General features: G+C 35.0%; 1 protein-coding gene across 7 annotated transcripts in view; it reads left to right on the plus strand.

The window, feature by feature from the left end:
* SORBS2 (sorbin and SH3 domain containing 2) overlaps positions 1 to 25,743 on the plus strand; it is a 326,962-nt gene that overhangs the window by 271,449 nt on the left and 29,770 nt on the right. For 4 of the 7 annotated variants that reach the window (XM_011363988.2, XM_011363987.2, XM_011363990.2 and 1 more), the window contains 5 exons: positions 11,377 to 11,426; positions 13,350 to 13,537; positions 15,921 to 17,504; positions 20,459 to 20,547; positions 21,925 to 21,971. In XM_011363988.2, the coding sequence (XP_011362290.1) occupies positions 11,377 to 11,426; positions 13,350 to 13,537; positions 15,921 to 17,504; positions 20,459 to 20,547; positions 21,925 to 21,971 (1,958 nt within the window). Of the gene's footprint in view, positions 1 to 3,932; positions 4,086 to 6,635; positions 6,699 to 11,376; positions 11,427 to 13,349; positions 13,538 to 15,920; positions 17,505 to 20,458; positions 20,548 to 21,924; positions 21,972 to 25,743 lie in introns of all 7 variants that reach the window. The other 3 variants (XM_011363991.2, XM_023532883.1, XM_011363995.2) reach the window with 2 other exon arrangements.

Consider the following 25,743-nt stretch of genomic DNA (forward strand, 5'->3'; position numbering starts at 1 on the left):
TATTGCTAGAGATCCAGGTACAGATGAGTGTCTGCAGCCACAGGAAAGGAGCAGTGGAAGGGATCTAAATACTTGGAAGGAAACGAGAATGGATATCTTATTAAGAATCAAAACTTTTATCCTTTCTAAACAATTTTGCTGAGGACCAGTATTATGTAAAATGATTTGAGCTAGTCCTCTGCATCATTTTGGCCAGGCTTTTTATTATAGGACTAGGTGATTATCTTCTTGTTGTTGTCAACCTTGAATTCATTCTGGTTGCCACAGTGAGTGGGTGAAGTTGGTGAGACTAAATCCTCCCCTGTTCTGTAGCTAAATCTCTGAAGTCTATACATTTCTAGTGACAAAAAGCACAGTGTGTCTCTGTCAAAGTACCCACGAGGGATTTGACTCACCGCCATTAGTAACTATAGTTCACTAATTCCATGATTCCTTGGGGCAGAGGAGGTCGGGGGGTGCAGTACTGTTTGCATAAAAATCCTTCCCCAGACTCTGGCCAAAAGGATCTCTTTCCTCCTTAGAAAACAATGGAATATGTGTTTATGTTCTTTAACATGAAAGTAAAAGTGAATGCAATTTTTTAAAATGCATAGATATTCATTTGACTATAAGTTGAGAAATGCTGATTAAATGGGCTTTATGCTTGATCTAGAAAAGTAACTTGCAGTCACCAGGAATTTATCTTTAACTGACATGAACCACAATTTATTCTATGAGACACTCGTACAAACTCTCTACTGGGATAATAATTAATAGAAATTTTACATCCATCTGGATTGTATAAGTTTATAGTGAGTCACATTAAAATAAAATAAATTTAAATAAAGCATTTATTTAGGACCCCTCTATGCTTGATAAAATAGAAAATAGTATGAAGATGGTACCTTTCTCAGTAATAATTAAACCAGCGCATAATGATAAAAGCAAAAAGAAACAATCGTTGAAAACACTGCAGAGTTAAAATGCAATTTAAACTCTTAGTGAACTTAAGCTCATCATTGAAGACTGTCTCTCAAGGCATAAGCTATAAAATTTTTGAATTTCATCTGATGATTTGAACCATAAAAGATTACTCCAACTAACAATATATGTGGCATTTATTATGGCACCTCGACAAATATAAAACATAGTAGCCAATGCCATGAAAGCTTAAACATTTAATTAGCATAAATTTTAAAGAACCAAATCATATTGACACTTCTTTTTTCTAGAACAACATATAGAAATTACATTCCTGCAATGAGAATACTGAGAACAGAATTTTTATAACCTGAAAAGCAATAAAATGTTTTAAAACTGTAGAAAACATAAAAACTTTAAAAATTGTTTGCACATTGGTTGCCTTCAAATAAGAATCATGGGTGATTTTTAGTTTTAAATTTTCTGAAGCATTTTCTCTTGCACTGATGACACGTTAGTGTTAAGCCAAGTTTTTTTGGTTTTTCAAAATGAGAAGAGATCAAAAAAGGTTAGAAAGATGGACAAGAGTATCTCTGCTCTTTTATTGTCTTTTATTAGCAAATAGAGTAAAGCATAATCGTGCTTCCTAAATGAGTTTCTGAGTGTTAATATTTGTGTTATACAGCTCAAAAGAACTTTCAAATTACACATCCAAAGTGCTGAGTTAGTGGGATTATGAGTATTCATACATGTCTGTTGACTGACCATCTGTATGCATATCACTGACTATTGTGAGGCCTCTGTGTACCTTAGCAGTGGATCTAGGTTGCTACATAATACATTTAATTGTTGCATGACTAAATAGGTCAACCACAGCAAAGAGGAAATTCTAGTTCTGCCACTTACAGTTTCTTTACCATAAAGTCTCTGCTCAAGCATGTACCTTTCATTACATTCCAAAATTATAGACAATTATCAATTATCATTGTTTTGGGCGTTTTCTCTGCTATTTTCAACTGGCATGGATTCTAGACAGCTGCCCATTGCGACTATAAATTGAATTTTTATTCTATTTTAACCTACAAAATCACAATTCATGGAAAATTGCCATTCTAAGATATGGAACAGGATGATATTCTGTTCCCTTTTCCATATTCTATAATAGAAATATATTTCTATAAATCAGGATTTAGTATATCTTTTTGTTATATAATTTCTTAAGGTAGATGTCAAAGTAAACTTGTAACCACTGGTAAATATAGTTAGTTGTTTAGTAAATTTGCTGCCCTCTGCTGTTCAAAATGTTTTTTAAATAAATTTGTTTCCTAAGAAATTTTTGTCTCCCCTTGGCAAAACAAAATACCATACTTGAAAGTAGAGATTATAAAATCAAGAATTAATAATATTTTAAGTATATAACATTAGCAACAATGAGATTTTAAAAAGCCAAAGATTACTTTTGCTGTGGAAGAAGTAACAGGCCTCTATAGACAGAATAAAATTTACTGAAAAATTCTCTCTAATGTCACCCTAAAAATTAGCTCCAGCCGAACTATTCCATGAAATGGTTATACACTATAGACATTATTTAAATAATTGGAAAAAAAAACAATATTTCAGTAATATCAAAGTCTCAATTAGTACATTTGCACTCCTGAATCAAATGTAACTTGGATCAAGTTTTAAATTAAAAGGAAAATGGTAAATTAGTTACCTGAATATTTTCTATTAATTTCACATCACTTCTGAAATGTAAATTAAATATAATATTGTCATAGATAAGAGGAAATAGCTCGAGATTCCTGCAACATTTGCGCTACTAATTATAAGATGTTTTCCATGATGATCTAACAGTACAGCAAAATAATATTTTAAAAGAAAGAGAAAGATAATCTCAATACCGAAACACCATTGTGATCTTTCACATAGGTTCGTGTTTTGTTACTGAACTTGTCCAGACACAGGCTTTGTGGTACCATGTAACTGTTGTTCAAGCATACGGTCATATTCTGTTCTTATTACTTAGTGTCCTTTTATGAACCTTTTCCAGAGTTACTACACAAGTCTGTCACAATCACCACACACATTGGATAACTGAGACCTTTTCAACATTTTGTTATGATGCCTCCACTTTTCTATCACTGTCTGTAGCTACCATTATAATCTCATTATAAAATATTGAAATAAAAAGCACATCTTAAAAATATTTTGGATATAATTATTAAATACAGGCTGTATATTATTAACAAAACTGTTGGGAATGCAAGATGTCGATAAAATACTTGGACAAGCTAATGTCAAAATAATGGTTTTTGTTTGAATGCGGACTACCTCAAAGCACCCAATGTTACAAAGAATATGTCCTCTCCTGGCCAGGGGAATGGCGCTTAGGGAACTGGGGGGCTTTTATGCCAGACTGGAAACACTACTATCCAATTGCACCTATACGTAGTACTTTAAACATTCATTTTTTAATAGAAAATCAGTGGCCCAAATCAGTATGGTCAGGCATGTATTACGTGTCTGTTTTTTCTATTACTAAAGTAATGGTATGTAGTTTCTCAAACTGTTTATATTAAACTCCTAGTTTTCCTATATCAATACAATATTGAGAAACCACCGGAGGGGAGCAAATCCATTATAAAAATTGGCTTCCCCTCTATGTTAGCGTGTCAAGCAAACCAGAATGGAATTTTCTTCTTCACCCTCTCCCCAACCTTTAGCCACCCACAGAACTGTGAAAAAGCTAACCCCATCCAAATCCATTTCTCTAGCTCTAGGCAAACAGGTAGAAGGTGATATTTAGGATATCTTATAAAAGGGGATCTTTCTTTCTGAGAGGCTCCTTGTCTTCACGTCTTTTCAGTGGTCCGGACCATTTCTAAATTATCTGGGTCCCCAAGGGACATTTAACTTTTCTGAAATGTTCCCTCCCGCCTTGCCTAAGGCAGGGCACAAAGCACTGCTAGCTGGTGTCCCTCAAGAACCTCTGTGTAATGAATCAGTTTTTCCTTCACCCCTCTTTTTTCCAGCCCCCTCTCCCAACAACTCCGACACCTGTTGCAAGGGAACCCGGCCGGAAGCCTATTTCTATTTCACCATATGGAGAAGTCACTGGTAGCCCCTCCCCTCCGCCCAGGAGTGGCATCCCCACACCAAGCCCGAGCACCCCGGCTCTCTCTCCCATCTGGGTGAGCTCCTTCCTTCTTTCACTTACATAGTGCCTGTTGGGAAGTTCAGGTATAGCCTTTGTTCTTCGGAGGCTAGGAAACGAAGAGAAGCTGGCTATTCACCACCACCCCCACCTTGCTGCCCCTTTTCTTTCTCACCTACATCCCAGGTTCTTCATGCCAATCGACCTCTAACAGCCTCCCAGCACCTCTCACTCCTCTCACCTGAACCAATCCCCACCTTTCCCCTCCCGCTCACCCCCGCCCCCGGACTCTCCATATGCCAGCACCAGAGCACAAATTCTACGTCTGCAGACTGCAGACTTACCTGCTGGGACCAATGAAGGAGGGGCAATGGAGTATCCCACACAGAAGAGCTACTTGGTGACAGAGTTGAGCCTGTTTTAATACTCCGGTGTGCTATCAGTGCTCATTCTTACAGTCACAGACAGCTTTTCATTGTTTATGCATCAAGCTAAGGAGAAAAGCAGAAATGGTGGACAGAGGAAAAACTAGGGGCCTAAGAGATGTCATCGAAGCTCATCTTCATATCCTAATTTTACTCATTTTACTTTACTTCCTTTGTTCTCTCCGGCTGAGATTTGTTGGATGAGAGTGGGTGCATGTTTGCGTGTGAATGCGTGTGTGTGTTTTCATACCACACAGCATTTCCCTCACTTAGCTCAGTGTGCCTTTTCCTTCCCTTTTCCTTCACGTCTGCTCCAGACTGATCGCATACATCCAGATGACATAGATTTAGAAAATGAGCCCTGGTATAAATTCTTTTCAGAACTGGAATTTGGACGCCCGGTAAGTGAGGCTAGACTATTAATATAAGAAAATTAGGAGAATGTTGTTTGATTTATAAAACATACCATTATCAGAAGAGATAGGTGTCATTTAGAGAACAAAAGCTGAATGTGTACTATATACACAAATTTGGTACAGCTCAGCCCAAAGTCACTTCTGTACCAAGTGTTTAAATGTGCTCAGACACTTCCTATATAGTTTTTCTTTACCTCCAAATCATGCATTAGGTTACTTTATGTTTAAGCAAATTCAAAATGTTGAGATAGTTTCCGTCCTAGAATAGTCAATTATTACAGATTTATAGATTTTTTGTTTGTTTGTTTACAGTCCTTTTTGGTCTAGTTTAATCAGAAGAGCACTGTGATATTTATAAGAATTACCATTATTATAGCTCCCAGTTGCAGAAGACTCACCCAGAACCTGGAGAGTACTGGGTTTTGTACTCATTTTCTCAGTGAGTCTTCACACTGCCCCTCCACTAAGAAGAAACCAGAGACCGGAGAGGTTAAGTTTGCCCAAGATAGTAAGCTGCAGAGTCAGATGTAAAGGCCAGGCCTATCAAACAAACAAACAAACAAACAAACAAATAAAACCTCTAGGCAATTCCCACTATAACACATGCTAGAGTATTTCCACAATAAAATACCTCATTTACTCTCAGGGATGTATGCAAAAGGAAAAATAAGGAAACCCTGTGTGGGCCTTGATTTCTAGTTTTAATACTGAAAGCCACCATGATACCTCTGGTCCCCAAACCCCCACCAAAGGTGTACCTTATGAGAATTCCTTAGCCTATTTGGCATAAAGAGTCAACCCAGGCCTCAAATAATGATTTTCTTTATTAACTCAAGTCGTGGGAGGAACTCTATCTACCAACAGTAGTAAATTTGAGCAGTGTCAGTTAACATATCTTTTATACTCTTACTGAGTGTTTCTGAATTTTAAACTCTCAAAGAACATACGGATTACACTCTACAGAATTTTATTAAAGATCAGCGAGTACAATCTTTCTTTTACCATATCATAGACTGATTCATATACTCGTATATACTAAACCACATACTTCATACTGGGTGGTTAGATTAGTCCTTTTTGTTCATTAAAATGCAAAGGAGACTTGGTTAGATTCATTATCTTACTGAACTGGACCAAAAGCGACTGTAAATGAACATAACCAAAGATTTTTTCCCTCAAATTTCTATACCTAATAAGAAGAATAGTTTCTCTCATTTTTTTTCTTCTCTGTATCCAAGTAGTCACAAAAATGTATTTAATTTCAGAGAAAACTCTCTAGCTTTATTTTATATGTATTATTATTGTTGATTAGACAGTTTATAGGGACTATACCAATTTCTGTTCTGAGCCTAAATCACCAGCATTTTTCTATAATCATTTCAGCCACACATGGAAACTCACCAGCATGCTATCCACTTGTTCCTTTAATGTTTCTTTAATATACCTTGCATTCCTCTGTGGCTAGAGACTAGGAGTGCTAATTTGATTTGATGAAATGAGTTTATAAATATACTAATCAAATCACTAGTAATTTTGCCCAGTGCTTGAGAATATTTACGAGCATAGCACTCTTTCTCCTAGACTACCCCATTTTGCTCCATTCGTGTCACTCTTTATGTGTATCTGATGCTGTCAGCACTCAATTTCTAACTGTTGTCACCTTTTCCACATGTTCATTCCTTGCTGCCATTGATTCTCCTCCATTCCATCTCTACACTTCTGCTTATGTGGTGCATCTACACCCAGCCTCCTAAAAAGGCTCTGGACTATGTTCAAGATCATTCTTCTGGTGTTTCCAATGAGGTAAAAAAAAACAATTATCTCTTTTTCAGATTTCTCTCTTAGGAGCTGTTACTGTGATTCCAAACATCTGTGTTTTACGATTCACTATAGTATCTAAGCTGTTTTTGAAAATCTACCTTTGTATCATTGGGGCGTATCCAGTATCATTCCTTGGACATTAATTGTACCAAAGGCATTGGCTCTTTCTTAAACATAGGTGAAGAATCATTCCAGCTGCATCATTGAGTTGAATTCTTCAGTGAAATCCTAGTATCCAGGAGTGTGAGCACCAAAAATCAAATCACTAGTAGTCTTAGTGCATATATTAGCCACCTGTGTTTTTTTTTCAATTAGAATTGACAATTAGAGTTATTTTATATTAGTTTCAGGTATACAGTATAGTGATTAAACATTGATATAATTTAAGAAGTGATCCCCCTGGTTGCCTGTTTCAATTAGACTAAAATATTACTAGAAGGCTTCTCAGAGCAGAATGACACTTTAGATTCTTAGACAATCAGATGTTTATGCCCAATATATTCCTAAAATTTATTTTAATTCTTTCAATTTCCCAAATATAATTTGTGGATTTTAGTATTAGATAGAATCAAAATTATGTCTGACAAATAACTAGCACTCATGTCACAAATTCCCAGCTCTACACACTTGACAGAAATTGCTAAATCCTTCCCAATGCTGCAGTCCAGGCAGCCACTCCAATAGATTATATATCACTGGCACATATGATGAACTGTATTTGCCATCTCTGATTGGGGATGATAATCTGCTTGGTGAAAAAAAAATTATGCCGGGGATGATAATCTGCTTGGTGAAAAAAAAATCTGCTTGGTGAAAAAAAAATTATGCCGGACAATGTAAAATTTTATTTGAATTAGTCAAGGAGAGTACTAAAAAGGCAGAAATAATCCTGTGTCAAAAGCTTTTTATCTTGCTCTTTGCGAAGAAAAATAAAACATTTTGGAAAGCATAATTAGGACTCACTAGTAGACACAAGCAAAAGCAGCTATACAAAAGGCTCCCTGTAGGAATTCTTAGAAGCATCTAGGATGGGAGCAAAGTAAACTGTTTTTTGAACAGAAGTTTCTCTGTGGTCCTAAGGAAATACGAAAACACTTAGTAAATATATTATTTTCAGTGAAAAGTCTTAACTCGGTTAAGAATGTGCAACTAGAAAATAAAACTAATAGGATGCCTGTGCTGCAGGAAGAACTACTGACACATGGTGGTGAAAACTGGAATTGTAGGAACAGTCTCAGGAGGATATACCAAACTTTCTAAAGTTTCAGTTTTAATTCCAAATTATTTATCCTGAGGTATGCATCAGAGTATATGTTAAAGAGAGAAGTGATCAAAATATTTATACATTAAATTAAAAGTAAAATAGAGTAGTCAAAAACATTTTGGGTTACTGAATTCAGTCATTTTTAAAGACATTTTTATAGATCGGCATATAATCTGAAGAAAATCAAATACAGCAAGCAATTCTATTCTTGAGTTTCCTTCACATCTGAAGAAAGGGAATCGTTTCAACATATTAACAACCTAAGAATTTACTTCGGAATTCAATTTAGTCAGATATTTCTCTCAGATATTTTGGTCAAGTATTTCTAGAATATTTTTAAGGCAGTTGGTTCATTAAGAATAGAATTTAGAGATTACCATATCCAAAGCCCTCATTTTTCAGTCAGGAAAAGTAGAGCCCAATGATTTTAGGAAGTAATGTCCAAAATCACATGGTAAAATGGTGGCAAATTAAAAATAAATTACAGATCTCTTAACCTTCACTTCAGGGCAGTTTCCTTTATATCACACTTTTTAGCACTTCCAAGAGATATATTTAGAGCTCAAATCTTTTAGAAAAAATTACTTAATACTATTCTTTGTTAACTACTTATTTCTGTGAAATAAGTTCTAGTATTTAACATTACACAATAATTCTTGGGCTAAAAATAGTAAAAATTTAATTCTATGCATTCTATATTGTTATAGTAGTGGCAATAAAAATCACATGTAAAAGCACTTTGCTAATGGCTAAATTGATTTGCCATTATCAATCAATTAATTGATTCAGAGGGCATGGTATATGATTGATAGCATATTAACTATGTTATTAATTTCACATCATGGTTTTTCAGAGTGTAAAAAATACTCCTATAAGGTACTAGATTCTATCTTAACCTTTTGTAAAACATTTCTGATAAAAATTGTAATTGATTAGACATTACCTTCGCTATTATTTATCAAGTGCCTAGTATATGCCAAGAATAACATATTTTCTTTTTATATATATTTTTTTTATTCATTTGATGTAATTTATATAACTTCAAATTTTACATATTTGACCCTTTACCCCATCTACCTCTCCCCTCCCCCCACCAGATTTTCCCCTCCCCCAGAATAGCATATTTTCTAATCCATAAATATAACTGAGAAACAGTATTTAATAAACAACAATTATGGACTTTTAAGCAAAGTTTAATCACAAGATCAATGAACAAAAATGAGTAATTCAATGTCTCCACTTTGTTAAAATAACCCTCGTTTAGATGTGTTAAAATAATGGTAATATGTAAATACTAAGTAGATCATAATAGGTCAAATAGGTTACCTCTTTTTCTGGAGATAATTTCCATTTCAGTATGAGTACCATTCGTACAATTATCATACAAGTTTTTCTGTTAGTCATCTATCTAGACTTTTTATTGTTTCCTTATAATTTAATATTGAATCTTTTCCTTTGGGTATACATAAAATCACAAAATCTGTTTCAGTTTATTATGAATTGTGGATACTAACATGAGGAGAAATTATTGTAGTTTCTTAGCCAAAGTCTGAAAAAATTTGTCAGTGTAGAGCCCTCACTTCCTCTGCTACATTTTAATTCATATTACAATTATTATTTAGGGTCATCCCAAGCTGGCAACTCAAAATTTCTGATCATTCTTGGAGTATCCTAAGACTGCTCTGAAATTTATACTTTTTGATGATCAACTGTGGTTTGTGGTTGGGTGTCCCATGAAAGCAACGTTCTGAGGCTCTTTGGTGTTGTTCTTCTGCAAACATGTAGAATTAATGTTTCTAAACTGGAATATAATTACCTAGTTTTTTTTATTTACTTGCTTGTCTTCCTTCTTATTTAATATTTATTTTCTGCCTTTTCAGTGTCCAATTCAGAGTTCAGCGACTTAAAATAATCACACAAATTTATTAGATCAGTAGACTGTTTTTTTTCTAATTTTATATTTGTTGAGAACTTAGAAATCTAAACATTTTTTAGTAACTAAAAATATTAGACTGCGCTTTTCTGTCTAAAATGGAAGAAATATTCTCTTGCAAAGGATGCTTTCGTTGTTTCTGAGCAAGATTCCATTCTCATTCAGTAAGATGAAATTAAATGAAAATGTAAGGGGCTTGTCAAACTGATCTACATAAAGAATGTCAAAATTATATACTAATAGTTTAATTGGTTAATTGGTGCTAATTTACAAATAGAAACGAAAGTTGTAGAAATAGCTTTTAAAGTGTGGTTTAATTTCCACTAAGCAGGGTTTTTGCACTCTAGTAAAATGTTCCTGTGTAATAGGAACTTAAGATAAAACTTATCAAATTCTGCCTTTCTGACCGACATTTTTAAACTTTCATAGAGAAGAACATTTTCAAATTAGAATTTCAGTTGTTCATCAGACCGCAGCTTATTCGTGATAATTAATCATCGAATCTGACTAAAGCCAAGACTATTTAGTTTCCTTTTTGCTATATATTCTAGACATCATGTCACAACTACTTTCATCTTGCAATGTCACCATTCTAGAGTTTGCTACTGATCCTTCCTTTTCTTTTAGATATTTTACCAATTATTCCACTAAATGGCCATGAGAAGTGAAAAATTCTGATGTAACATTTTTATTTAATATCTATTTCCTTGTGCTGTTCAGAACAAAGGATTATGAAAATGGTGTGTACTATAAAAATCCGGAATTATTTACCAATTTGTATTTTCTATTTTTCTTTGTCCCTACAACCATGGACAACTGAGAGTTGATTTTCTGATGAAAATGTTAATAGTTGACTTTAATATGTTGGTTCATTAAATCATTTATTTTAAACTAATCCTGAACTTAACTATTTGAAAGATTTAAATCTGTACCTGATTTAAGTACCAGTAGTTTAGTTTAATTCCAAACCAAATTCTGTGGTTTTTATTAAAATGCCACATCTATGTTGACAGATGAAAGGCATCTCAAGTTCTGCTTAAGTTTTAGGTTTTAAAAATAACACCTGGCAACATGACAAAAGTTTATAAAGATTGAGTGATGACCAAAAATTATTTTTAAAACATCAAATGATTCCTTTATATAGAAAATTTCTATTTGCATGAATGGTCATTGATTTTTTTTTCTTTTTTTCCCCCCAGGCAATGCTTGAGTTGTAGATAATTTGAGTAAAACAGAGAAATATAGTGGAGTATATCAAAAGAGAAAGTAGATAGGAAGAAAGTAGAAATCAGGTTGCATGATTTCTCTTTGGGAAGACATTTTTTAACAATCATAATAAATGGTATTTTTAATCTCATTTTTTACAATATTCTTTTTAGGATACTTAATTTAATGTTCACAGACAAATTAAGTTTTGCTATGGTAAAAATTTTCATGGTATTATTATTATTCTATTTTAACAGGCCTCCTTGTATCAATCCTCTATAGATAGAAGTCTGGAAAGACCCACTAGGTAAGAATCTTATTACATTATGCAATGAGAATATTCCATACCAGTGGTTTCTTTTTCAGTGAAAGAATAATGAAATTATGTATTACATGTTTTTTTAAGCGTCATACTTTACGAAGTTTTTATTTTGTTTCTGCATCTTTTAATATGATGATATTCAAGAATATATGAAAATCAAGTGAAATAATTCTGGACTTTACAGACTGAGAAATTCTTCCCTTCACTATCTCCTCTATACCCAGTTTTCTTTTCTTTAAATGGGGATTATAAATATCTAATTTTCAATATTGTTAAATAATGTTTACAATAATATATATTTTTAAAATTATAAGTTATAACATTTTTTCTAAATTATGTTCTACACATATTTGTTCATTATACTTTGACCACAAAAATCAGAAATACTGTTACTACAAATAAATGAGGGCTTACTATATATTAAGTATTCTAAGTACATAAACAAATTCAAACCTTAAGACACCAGTATGAGTTCTATACTGTTATTCCCATTTTATCTCTCAGTAGACTAAAACTTAGGCTCTATAACTTACAAGGTTTACACAGTTGGCAAGGAGCAGACAGACACCGTAGAACTGAACCAAAATAACTTGTAACCACTAGTCCTAACTACATTAAAAATCTGCCAAGTTAATTTCTGTTGGTAGGCTTTAAATATCATACTTTAAAATATTATAGAAATTCAGACACAGTTCAATAGCAAATTGAATAATACAAACTCCCAGCCATACTGTATCATCAACAACAAATATTTATGTAACATTAATTTGCCCTTCTATAGATTTCCATCAGCATAAGCAGAAAACTTTGAAAGTTGAGCCCTTTGTCAATTGGGTTCATGAGTGCCATCCAAGGATGTAGTCACTAAGAAAGGAGTTCCTCCAACCCCTCTTTTTATATCTTTCCCCATCTATATATGCACCTAAAATGTTCGAATTTTGGAGTTATAATCTGACCTGAGGATTTCTGTAAAGACATGCAGACCCTCACATGACATGATAATGACAGCAAAACAAGTCTAGGAGAAGCTGGGGCATTCTCTTTAAAAGACTGCAAACAAGTTCTGAGGTCTGGCTCCACCTCTACACCTACAAAGCATGCGTGTTGCATTTGCTCATTTGTAAAACAGTGATAATACTATGGGTTATGTAAGAAACTAATGTCAGTACAGCAAATAGCATACTGCCAGATCATAGGAGCTGATGTGCTGTTGCTGCTGCTTTTGATGTACTTTTATCGAATGATTTGACAGACAGCATGCTGTGTGATGTTTATCTTCACTCACTAATGTTTGCCTTAAATGATACTGTACTCAGACCCAGAGCTATGATAAAAATTTCCTGCCATTATGGACTGTCGACACCATTTAATACAACTGAATGAAAGGACTCTGCCAGTGTTCAGGGGGAGGGAGTGATGAAGAGGTAGAGCACGGGGGATTTGTATGGCAATGACACTATTCTATATGATACAGTAGTGATGGACACGTGTCATTACACATATGTCAGAACTCGTATGTTCAACAGAAAAGAGGAACCCTGTATAAACTATGGACTTTGGTTACATTTAATAATAACGTATCGGTATGGTTCATCAACTGTAACAATGGCACCACACTAACAGACAATGGCAGTAATAGGCAGAATATACGGGAATCTCTAAACTTTCCTATCATTTTTTTCAGTCACCTAAAACCACTCTTAAAAAAATTAAGTTTATTAATTTTTTAAAGAAATCATTATAAAAAAAAATAGTGGTTACTGTCAAGGAACGAATTCTTTAAAGGGCGGTTTGAGGGATGGGGAATAAGAGTTATAACACTGTCACTAGCATATTCCATTGGTCCTTCTGGTTCATGTGTTAGCTTCCTCCAGCACCAACCCAACTGAAGCCAATTCCTTCTTTCAGTTCTGCAAGCCTGGCCAGTGACTTCAGGAAAAGAAGGAAGAGTGAGCCTGCCGTGGGGCAGCCAAGGGGCTTGGGGGAGCCAAGTGCGAGCAGGACGAGCCCAGGCCGGGCAGACCTCCCAGGACCAAGCGCCACCCTGACGAAGTCATTCATTAGTTCTTCTCCTTCTTCCCCATCTAGAGCGAAAGGTAAACAACGATAAACTGAAGTGCAAGCAGTTTACTAGTGTAAGTTTTATCGTAGAGCGCGCCCTGTGAGAGCTGGTGCAGTGAGTGATAACTATTCGGAGATAATTCGCATTTATAGTTTCAGAAGAGTAGCTTTCTTCCTTAACCCAGGCTAAGTCAGGTTGGTGAGCCACTGGGGTGGCTTAGAGGACTCTATCATCTGTGAATGCTTATTTTTGTCCTCCAAATGTATCGTGTGTGTGTGTGTGTGTGTGTGTGTGTGTGTGTGTGTGTGTGTGTGTGTGTGTTTGTGGGGGAACGAATTCGAACTATCAAATAATATATTGCTAGGCTATCAAAAGATTATATTTATAAACATTTGCAAGTAGTCAAAATTTTCTAATGTAACTATAATGAACAAAATGAATCAAATTTGTAGAATAGAGATTGTAAGTAGCAACAGAGAACATTGTTGCCTAAAATATAAATTAGTTTTGTTTTTTCTTAATTAATTCTAGATAAAATTAGTCTAACCTATGAAAATCATTTCTTTAAACATTTCTCGGTATTTTGGTCCATATTCATATAAGCAGTAGTATATCCATGTTCTGCATGTAACATAGTGTCCATTTCATAACAGACCACTAGTAAGAACTAACTGGTTTCAAGCCATAGTTATAAAATTTAGATATCACTAAGCCTTTTTTCCACGTGGCCTGTCTCCCCTAAGGAAATTCAGTAAGTTGAGTTGAAAGGGAGAAAGTCACTCCTTCACATCTCTGAAATACTGTTGAGTGCATTGCTGCCACTATAACAAGAATATTCATAAGATGGAGACTGAGGATCAAACCAGCACCCATAGATACCTAGGTCTATACCAAATCCTGGGCTCTGCAGTCTTCTCCAATCTCCTGGGGTTGGAGCAAAAAGAGAGAGAGAAAAAAAAAAACTGAAATGTATGAAGAAAATAGCTTCTAACAGAGGTTTCCATGAAATAGCACAGATTCAGCTACATGTATGAAATGTAGGCACTAAAAGTGTTGCCACATGACGGTTACAACTAAGAACTAACCAGTCCTTGTGTAAAAACAGGCTGGACTCTGGATAAACAAAAGACACCAGCTCTCTTTCATGTCCTAATAAAGCTGTGAATACTAACAGGAAGGTTCAGACGGAGTGCACCCCTTTCATGATACCTTTCTTCAAATTGACAAGGATATTTTTATCAGATTTTACTCATTTATGCAAACAAATGTCTTAAAGTAACAAATAGATCATGAAATGCCATTGATTCATTTTGCTTGGATACCACCCAAAAGTTAAAAGGATTCTGATTTAGGTATTTGTTTTTATCCCAGGGGAGCGTTAAGTGAACTTCCTTTCCCAAATGCTACATATCTATTTAATGTGCTCATCTACTTCTGAAGAATTTGGGGAAGACAGTAAAGGAAGAGCTGTCAATAGTGATATTTTGCTCCACTAGATTTATTTCTAAGAAGAAAATATCCCACTAGATGTATTTGGCCTCCTGTTTACTAATTGACCCAGTAAAGCAAAAGGAAATATTTCCATACATATTCCAGCTGAGGTCAGGATTAGCTTTTTGTTATCAAATTGCAAACAAGTTTTTAAAAGACCCTCCCCGAAAGAAAGCAAGATGCCTTTACCTCTGATGAAAGTCGTACATTACATCCAGTTATTCTTATGAGAATCTGCCTAATAAGAGGTTCAAGGTTGAATAATGAAAGAGGTAAATTAGTTTGTTTAAAGAGGTGCTAGTTATTTTTTTCTTGGAAAAATGTCAGCAGCAATAGTTCACAGCATCTTGATTTTTGCAATTTTGGAAAATACTTTGTCTTCTAGCTTTTTCTATCTAATGCTCATGAAAAATTATTTGATACAGTTATGGGAATATTCATTAAATGTAAATTTATAAATTACTCTTTACCTCTCTATTATTATAAATCAAATGAGACTCAAATCCTGACCCTATTTAGTTGATTAAATCTATATTACTTTTGGCATTATTTGTTAAACCTTTAAATTGCTACCAGGTCATGCTATTAGCTAATAAGGTACTACTGTGTTTTGGGTATACCATATTTGCAGAAAGGTATATGAAGTATTCAATAGAAATAGGTATATTAACTACACTGATTACTTTTTATAGATAGTTTTGTTAGCTCTAATATCTACAATGCTACATTCATGGCAAAAGTATTACCTTGTTTTAGAATTAGACATTTTTTTCTCTAAAGTTGAAGCTTTGTGTGTAACAATCAGTGTCTAGATTAAACCATGCTGCTTTCTCTTTTATCTGATGCTAACTGACTTGCTCTCCTCTTTGTGAAACTTTTAACTTCTCCAAATATCTCTCTTCCACCACGCTGCTCTGGATTCAAAGGTGGGGATGATAGCAAAATATGTCCATCCCTTTGCAGTTACTCAGAGCTCAACAGTAACCCCTCCAGTGAGTTAGATTACTGTAACACTTACAGACAGCATTTGGACGTCCCGCGTGACTCACAGAGAGCCATTACTTTCAAAAACGGCTGGCAAATGGCCCGGCAAAATGCAGAGGTCTGGAGCAGCACCGAAGAAACGGTTTCCCCCAAAATCAAATCCCGTAGTTGTGATGATCTCCTAAACGATGACTGCGATAGCTTCCCTGACCCGAAAATCAAGTCGGAAAGTATGGGCTCTCTGTTATGCGAAGAGGTCTCCGAGGAGCACGGCCCCATGCCGTGGGCGAGCCCCTACATCCAGGAGGGCCGCAGCAACGGCAGATCAAGGCTTCGACACAGGCCAGCCCACGACGCCCCAGGGTTCCTAAAGATGTACAAGAAAATGCACCGCATTAACCGCAAGGATTTGATGAATTCAGAGGTGATTTGCTCCGTAAAGTCGAGAATAATGCAGTATGAAAAGGAGCAGCAACACAAGGGCCTGCTCCACGGATGGAGCCAGTCCTCCACGGAGGAGGTGCCCAGGGACATGGTACCCACACGCATTTCTGAGTTTGAAAAGTTGATTCAAAAGTCGAAATCCATGCCCAATTTAGGAGATGAAATGTTATCTCCTATAATCCTAGAACCACAGCAAAATGGTTTATGCCCCAAAAGGCGATTTTCTATTGAGTCCTTGTTGGAGGAAGAAAATCAAAGTAGACACCCTTGTCAGGTCCAACGAAGCTACAAGTCTAAAACCCTGGTGCCCATTCATATTGAAGTCACCAGCGATGAGCAACCGAGAGCTCATGTGGAGTTTTCTGATAGCGACCAAGATGGAGTGGTGTCTGACCACAGCGATTATGTTCATGTAGAAGGATCATCCTTTTGCAGTGAGAGTGATTTTGATCACTTTTCTTTCACATCCTCTGAAAGTTTTTATGGATCCAGCCACCATCACCACCACCATCACCACCACCATCACCGGCATCTCATCAGCTCCTGCAAAGGCAGATGCCCCGCCTCGTATACTCGATTTACCACAATGTTAAAACATGAAAGAGCAAAACATGAAAATGCCGAAGAGCCCAGAAGACAAGAAATGGACCCTGGCCTTTCTAAACTTGCGTTTCTAGTTAGTCCTGTGCCTTTCCGAAGGAAAAAAAATTCGACTCCCAAAAAACAGACTGAAAAGGCAAAATGTAAAACATCTGTATTTGAGGCTCTGGACTCTGCCCTTAAAGACATTTGTGACCAAATTAAAGCTGAAAAGAGAAGGGGAAGTTTGCCAGACAATAGTATATTGCACCGTCTTATCAGTGGACTGCTGCCGGATATTCCTGAAAGGAATTCATCACTTAAAGCGCTGAAAAGGAGCCCCATGCACCAACCTTTCCACCCACTGCCTCAGGATGGTGCTATTCATTGCCCATTGTACCCCAGCGAATGTGGGAGAATGCCTCACAGTGCCTCTTTCCAAGACATGGACACCAATAATAACTACCACCACCAAGACCACGAGAGCACACTGAGTCTCCAAGGTGGATGAACTTTCCTTTCTTTCTCCTTGTGGTTCAGATACCCACCCTCCAGCTCTTTCATTTTCCATTCCTACATCTCATCATTCCTGGGCTGTGAGACCACTGGGCATCATTGTGTGTTGCAAAGCAAATGCTTGTTGTGCAAACATGTCTTACTGAATAGTTCTCGTTCGCCCGTGTGATATTTGGACTGGATGTGTGGCTTAAAGTGATCATCAATTCACAAAAATTTACTCATTCAAAATCATTGGAGAAAACCATTTTGTAGCTTAATGTTAGGACTGAAACAACTGTTAGTCACATTGAAACAAGAAATTAAACATTTCATCAATTTAAAAAGATTTCAAGACAGAAATTGTAATTGAATATCAGTATCCTTAAGAAACTGATAACTGCATTAGCTCTCTTTTGTTGTAAAATGAATCAAAACCAATAGTTTGACAAATAGCCTCTTCTTTGATTTTTATATTAACTTTATAGTCATTCACTCAATAATTTGCTCACATTCTATATACAAGATACTCAATCAGAACACCCAGGAAGCAAAACTGAAATATGTCGTGTAATAATTGATGGGCAATTAAAAGAGACTAGGATTTGTTTAATAACTTTCTCAGTTTAAAGGACACAATTGGGATAAAAAATTTTTGTGAATGTATCTTTAAGCTGTATATATATAAAAGTCTCATTTCCATCACGCAGTGTATTCATTTTGTCTTCCTTTCCGTTACTCTATTTATTTATTTTCTGCTAAAACAATCCTATATTGACATTTGAATTTAGACCATTTAGGTTAAAAGTGACTACCTTGTTCTCAAGAATAGATTACTACCTAGAAGTGGCAACACAAGGACAAATTGCAATTTCAGATGCAAAAGACTTTTTTTTTTTTTTTGAGGTTTACCTAACTGAAAAACACAGTGTTTTGATCTTTTTATACCATTCTTTTCATTAATTCTTTAAGTACATTTTTTACTACGTAAATTTTAAGAAGCTGAAATGAACATTCCAGGCTGAAACATGGATCATCAACAGTATCTTCCACGTAGCACACATTGCAAAGCATTTTACATACATTATCTAATTAACACTGGCATAAACCTAGGTGATAGGTATTATTGTAAGCATTGTTTTACAATAAAGGAAATCGAGACCCAGAGAGGACAATATCGCTGAATGAGGTCATTCAGAGAGAAGTTAACAGTAGCAGATTCACTCTCCTAATACGTAAGAATTTATAGTACAGAATATAATCTCTATAGACAAAAAAGAGACATAATGCAAATTTCACATTAATGTAATATATGGGTCAACCATTAATTATCATTGCGCAAATTTACTATATTATTAGTATTTATCTTTGCCCATTTATACTGTGCAACATACTTCAAAAACAATAAATTAGAATTAAGAAAATAAATTTATACAATCTGAAATTTTCACTGATTGAGATATGTCAGAATCTAATTTTTAAATGAATTAGCTATCTTTTCCAGTTTTTCAAAACTCTAATTTAATCATCCCTCAATTTTATGTGTAGATAGAATATGTACTATCATTGAAACACGAATTGAGAGAATTTTTGAAATGCATTTAAAGGGTATTTTGTATTTTAATAAAGTATATACTTTCGAATTGTGTTTAGCCCAAGTGAAAAATAGTTTCTATTTCATGAGTTAGTAAAAGTAATTTAAAATTTATGACTATTATGAGAGCCCTATAAGATTAATTTAGAATAAAACATATAAATAATCCTCTAGCATTTATGAAAATAGCTGTTTAGGTTTTAACTTCAATACTTATGGCCATGTTATTTTGTTAAGCCTAGAGACTTTGGAATCCACACCTCACAGAGAGAGAGTCATCCTTATCTTTTATTTAGCTGATATCCTACCTGCTGTAGGTAGACAATTCTTCCATATAATCAAAGTAGTCAAAACCTTTAAACGATGTTTCCTTTTTTACAGATCAGCCTTCTTCATTCTTTTATAGACAGATTTATTTTATTTTTAATGCTTCATATTATTCAATATAACTGAATTTATTAAAGGATAAGCAAAATAATTTATACATTTGGACTCAGTTATACTGGTAAAATTTTATAACATAGACTACTGGAATATTTTTAGCCTCTAGTTACATTTCACATATAAATATGTAAAGTATAAGGTACTATTAAGAGACTCTCGCAATCATAATTTTGTAAAGTAATTAATTATTTATACTTTGTTTTAAAAGGAAAAAAACAATATTTCATAAGCAGCTTGGCAACTGATATGATACTATTTGTTTAGAGAATTTTAATCCCTTTGTTTCTTAGAATAAATATTTACTTTCTGATAAGCTAGAGCACAAAGGAAGGCCAGTGATAAAGGCCTTTTAAGAATTAAGCCTCAAGATGACATCTTCAGACTCAATAAGTACTTAAAAATAATGAGGGACAGAATGACGTGACCATGGTTCTTTCATCATTATACTCTCTTCATTTTTCTCTTTCTTTTTCATTACTACATTCTAAAATTGATGTTCCACAAAATGTTTCAGTGTCTGTAAATTGTTGCTATTCCCTGTCTTCTATAGGCCTTATAATACTAATTACAAATCAGAGGCAAAAAGACTAGAAATAGAAAATATTAAAAAGTCTTTGAGATGAAAAATCCTAGCAACTGTGTAGTGTTTACACCGGATGCTGTTGTATAATTATATTAGCAATGCAACAATTATATTTATGTATACAATTGTAATACTTCGGCAACTTCAGGTATTTTCCTTTCGAAATGCTCTGTTTTGTCTCGTATCACAACTTTATGATTACATCTATGTTTTATAACCATGTTTTCCATTGTGGTGTCTCTCTAAATTTAAGGGGAAAAGTAGTTGCCACCAGGGAAAATGACTAAACAAGTCTGCTTTTAGTAGATGGATACTCACTCTGGCCTTGTCCTTTCCAATAGACCGTGAGTCCCCTAGAAGTTACTCGTCCGCTTTGACTGACTTGGGGAGAAGTGCACCAAGGGAAAGAAGAGGAACTCCAGAAAAAGAGGTAATTAGTTCAACAGCTTTTGAGTTTTTTTCATCAACATACTTGATGAAAAAAAGAACTTGCCAGCCAAAGTTACATCCAAAACCAGTCAAGAACCCAGATTAACAAAATGACAATGGAGAAACTGGAGACAGTGTTCCCTGGAGCCTGAGCAAAGGACTCGAGCCATCTGCATTCTGACCCTAGCTGCAGATCTCCCCGAGTTGTGGTCCAGTTGTGGCAGTGAGGCTTCTTTGGGCCTTGGCCTCGCACCCATGAATGTGCATGAGTGCCAGCTGCCTTGCAGTGGAAAGAGGTTTCTCCTGTACAAATTCCTGGCTCAGTGATGTAGGGGAGAGCCCTAGGCCCACAGTATTGCAAATCAATACATGTTCTACGTGAATAATTTTTTCTGGCCTACTTTTGTTGGAAAGGATCCCTGAAAAACCACTGTCCCTGGGAACCACCCATCTATTGGCAATTTGTCCAAGACCTTGGACCAGGGCTGGAGCTCTGGCTCACATTATCTTGGAGCCATGAATGTTTGATGGATACTGAAAGCTGGTCTTGGACTGGCAGCCACTCCAGGAGTATCTCTCTAGGTATCTGATACAGGCCTGTGCTTGTGGAACCCCCAAAGAAGTCAAGAATGATCCAGGTAGCCTAAAGTTTACCAGAATCACAGGGGGAAAGAATGGGAAAAAAGATGTGGGGAGTTATTGGAAAGTGGGGAAGGAAGAGCTGGAGTTGCTAGCTTATAGATGGCCCGGTCAGATCTGTGGGCTCCAAGGTTTCAGAGTGAGGCACATGTCACGTCATGTTATGACTCAAAGATGAGCAGTTGGTTTACTGTGGCTGAAGAATTCCTGAACCCTCCAGGGAATGCAAGATCATCAAGCCACTAACTAGCCTCCCAGTAATAATTGAGCTAATATTACTTCGCTACTATGTTATATGTGTTTAGTAAAAGGGACAATTACTTCCTTCATGACTTTTCCAACCTTTTTATTATGATTCATGAGTTGTGTCAATACATAAGACATGGAACAACTGACCCCCCACAGTTATTCCAGGAAATGCCTTGGTTACAGCCAAAATTATACCTAGGACAGAATCCTCTGCAGGCATTTTATTTCCCTATTTTCATCTACCTTAGCTCCTAAAATGAAATATGATATTCAATACTTATGGTGAATAAGTCATCTATTATATTCCTGCTATAGCTTAAATGTCTAAATGAAGAACTAATTAATTTATTCATAAATTCTTATATAGAATTTATGTTATATATGTTTAATCATTCTTTGATGTTTCATTTCTCTTTAATTCATGTGAAATTGCTTTCCTGTAGGAAATCCAGATTTTAAGTCAGTGCTAATCATTTACCTTACTTTTCAGAAATTGCCTGCAAAAGCTGTTTACGATTTTAAGGCTCAGACATCTAAGTAAGTAAGATAAGTATTCATCATATGACTTGAGTTGGCTTTGAAAACTTTAGTAATACTGTTATTGCAATGAAATGTGTTACAGATAATTTAGCAATCCACTCTAATTAAATGGTTCCTTCTGAATTAATTGAGATGTGGGTAATTTTATTTTCATTTTGAGTTTAGTTGAGAATTACTGAGTTTTAAATTACACTGAACATGTTAGAACACAATGATTTCAAAAGGCTAGGAAAAACAAAAAAGAAATTAAGAATCTTCGTGTCTAGAATTTTCATGTCAAGAATGAAATAAAAATAAAGTGTTGGGGAGTAATTAACACTAACTGGGAGAATTTGATAACATTTATTTATCCAGTTATTTCAAGGATAGTTTGTAGGTTTAAAGACTAGAACTGTGTACAAAGACTTTTATAGTAAAATCTCCATGTTTCAACACTCTAAGCTTAGAGAATCTGAGCAAAGTTCCCTCTTGTGGTCTTTTGATGTTGATGTTTTCGTACTCCTGTGTTGCAATATTTTCTGTTTTATCTTTTTTCTTTAGGAACTTGTTCATCTGATAGGCATGAGGTTGCAGAAAGCTAGTATTAAATAAATGAGTAGGCTTAAATGGCAAGGAGTCTTCCAGCTCCATTGGGGCCCATATGCCCAAAGCTTATTTAAGAAACTTTAGTCTCCATTAGAATTCAAGATAATAAATTCATTGTGAATTGGCACTAAATTATACTGTGTAGTTTAAACCACATATATATAATAACCAAAATATTTATTCTTAAAAGTACATATTATATGAATTCAAAGTTCTAGAATCTGTCTCTGGCAGAAGACATATGAAAATAAAATCACTCAGAATTTGGTAAAGCTGCCGAGATAGGAAATGAACCAAATAAGAAAATGTTATTTAGAAGTAAAAATGTTGAACATGGCTTAAAGAACACCCTGAACGAAAACTTAATCTTTTTTGGATTAGATAAGTAATATACGCTTTGTTTCTGCTACACTCTGGTTGTGACTACTGTCCTTTGGATATGCTGTGACAATTTGTACAGTACATGTCAGTTTTATAAAGTGATGATACAGAACACATAACTTTCATTTTTCCTTTGTGACAATCAATCAAAAGCTTTCTTAAATGTATGGAGCCCTGAGGAATGACAAGGCATATAAAGTAGGAAGAGTATCCGCCATGAGCTCACAAGGTTTTTAAGAAGCCTTAATTAAAAACTAGCATTGAGAAAAAGATAACATGAAATGCAGAGGAAGGTTATTTGGGGTATCAATTGCCTCACTGGATTTTGTTTGCTTCTGAGTCCTAAGCCCTTCACCTTCCTCCAAGGCCACATCTTCCTCGTGAATACCTGAAGTTAGTATCTGTTCAGGGAAAACCCGCTCTTTCACATGTCACCTCTGGGAGAGTATAAATGCCACAGCCTTTCTGAAGGCTGTCTGCACTACCCGTTTCACAAAAGTCTTCTTAAACCAACTAAATTTCATTTTGTATAAAACTTTGAAGAAGTAGATTAAATAATCACCCATGGTAGCCATCCCATAATTTTAGTAAAGAAAAAAGATATTTCCCTCATAACCATACATAAATTTATCTTCTTGCAGTTTAATCACATTCCTATTGTTCTGTTCTCAGGAGATGTGAAAAGCAGTTGTTCATCATCTCCATGTAGTTACTTATTTTACACAGAAGTCAAGGTTATGGACAACTGACTAGAACAACTTAAAAGACTCACACACCCAGACAGCACTGAAAGTTACATAAGGACTAGCCCCGTTTTTAAGTCCTTTCAATTAATAGCTAGATGTGAGTGCTTTTTATGCCTGATATTTTATAAATGAGAGATGGATATCTGTTTTAAATAACGATCTATTTTATTTATTTATTTTTTTAAATTAAGTTTATTGCGGTAATGATGGTTAATACAATTATATAGTTTTCAGGTATACATTATAATTTGACATCTGTATATTCTATTGTGTGTTTACCACCCAAAGTACAATTTCCTTCAGCTACCATATATTTGATCTCTTTTACCCACTTCACTCTCCCCTATCCCCCTATATTTGACCTCCTTTACTCCGTCTGCCTCCGCCTTCCTCCCTCACCCCCTACCCTGTGGTAAACACTAGTCTATAGCCCATGTCCATGAGTCTCTGTTTGTTTGTCCTGTTCATTTGTTGCTTTTAGGTTTATATCCCACACATAAGTGATATCATGTGATTTTCAACTTTTTCAGTGTGGCTTATTTCAATAACTATCTATTTTAAAAGCTGTTTTTCTTTACCAAATACAAGAAAGTTTAATTTGAAAAAAAAATACAGCTAAGTAACTCATCAAATGTAATGTCTCTATTGTTAGACAGGAAAAAGTGATAAAATGATATTTCCTAAGGTTGTCAATGGCCACTATTAAAAGTGTGTGGAGACGAAGGTGATGAGGGTAGTGTGAACTTACCAAAATGGGACTCAGAAATTCTAACTCTGAAATGAAAGGAACACAATTTTGAAAACTGCTGAGACTACTATCCTTTACCTAAATGACTTCAAAATTTTAAATATAAGTCTTTGTAAATAGAAAAGATTTCTTTTTACAGTTAAAAGAAAAATAATTAGTTGTCTCTACATGTGTTTGTTTGTTGGTTGGTTTGTGTAAAGCTAAGCTTCCTAATTTCATTTCCAGACACAAAACATATCTGGCACAAAGAAAACTGTTGGGTTGTAAACATTAAATATTCTGTTTTGTTATTTTGCTGTCTACATCAGCCACTTGCCTAAAAGAGGAAAGTCCTGTATTTGCATGTAAGGCTCTGTGAATCTTCTTTGTCTTCAGGATTGCCAGAATTTAACGTACTTTCAAAGTGAAGATTTTAACGTTTCTAAATGTGTAATAATTATTTTAATATGCGGTGGTTATTTCAATTCTTTTAATTAATGAGAAACATTCTACATCTGATCTATAGCTCTCTCCATTATATATTCCGCACACGAAATTTTTCCAACTCAAGATTCTGAACTAAACAATGCAGAAGATTAAGAGTGGAAAGGCAGATGTGTAGGGAAGTGGGGCTCTTGGGAAAAGGCAGAAATAAATGCCCCAAAAAACATAATAGTGGAGGCAAAATACCACACAAATACAATCAATCATCTGGGCGTTGGAGCCATGAAAAACCATAGTGAGGGTGAGAATTTAGGCACAGATTATTCAAAATGAGTGATGTCTTTATAATGTAGAATTTAATGCCCAAATATACCTACTGTCTTCTTAGAGCCAAAATGGAAAAACGTAGTATCTTGAAAATATTTTTATTCTTTAAAAACAAAAAAATATAAAGAAGGCAACAAGCAATCCATGAATGTGTTTGCACTTAAAATATGTTTCTCTTTGTGCACCATTGAAAAATAAAAGTATAAGATCTTTTCTGTTTCACAAAATAAATTCCTTATCAAGCTATTCCATTTAAATGCCTGTCAACCAGCTTTAAGAATCCACACACAAAAAAAAATTTTCTGGTGTTGGCAGAAAATTTTCCTATTGCAAGCTTTAGTATTTGAGAAAAAGACAGAAAGTAACTAACTAGCTCACTAGTTTCAGGACAAAAAAAATCAGTGCAGAACTAATCTATCATTATGCTGAGCTTCACAACTTCTCTACTATAATCTAATGACTAGATGGCAATAGTTTGTCCCGCCTTTAAATTTCATAGTAATCTGCCTGTGGTTTATATTAGATGTGATGTTTATGCTTGTTCTTGAAATCATTTCAA

This window comes from Pteropus vampyrus, unplaced genomic scaffold (assembly GCF_000151845.1).
Source record: "Pteropus vampyrus isolate Shadow unplaced genomic scaffold, Pvam_2.0 Scaffold92, whole genome shotgun sequence".
Taxonomy (NCBI): Eukaryota; Metazoa; Chordata; class Mammalia; order Chiroptera; family Pteropodidae; genus Pteropus; species Pteropus vampyrus.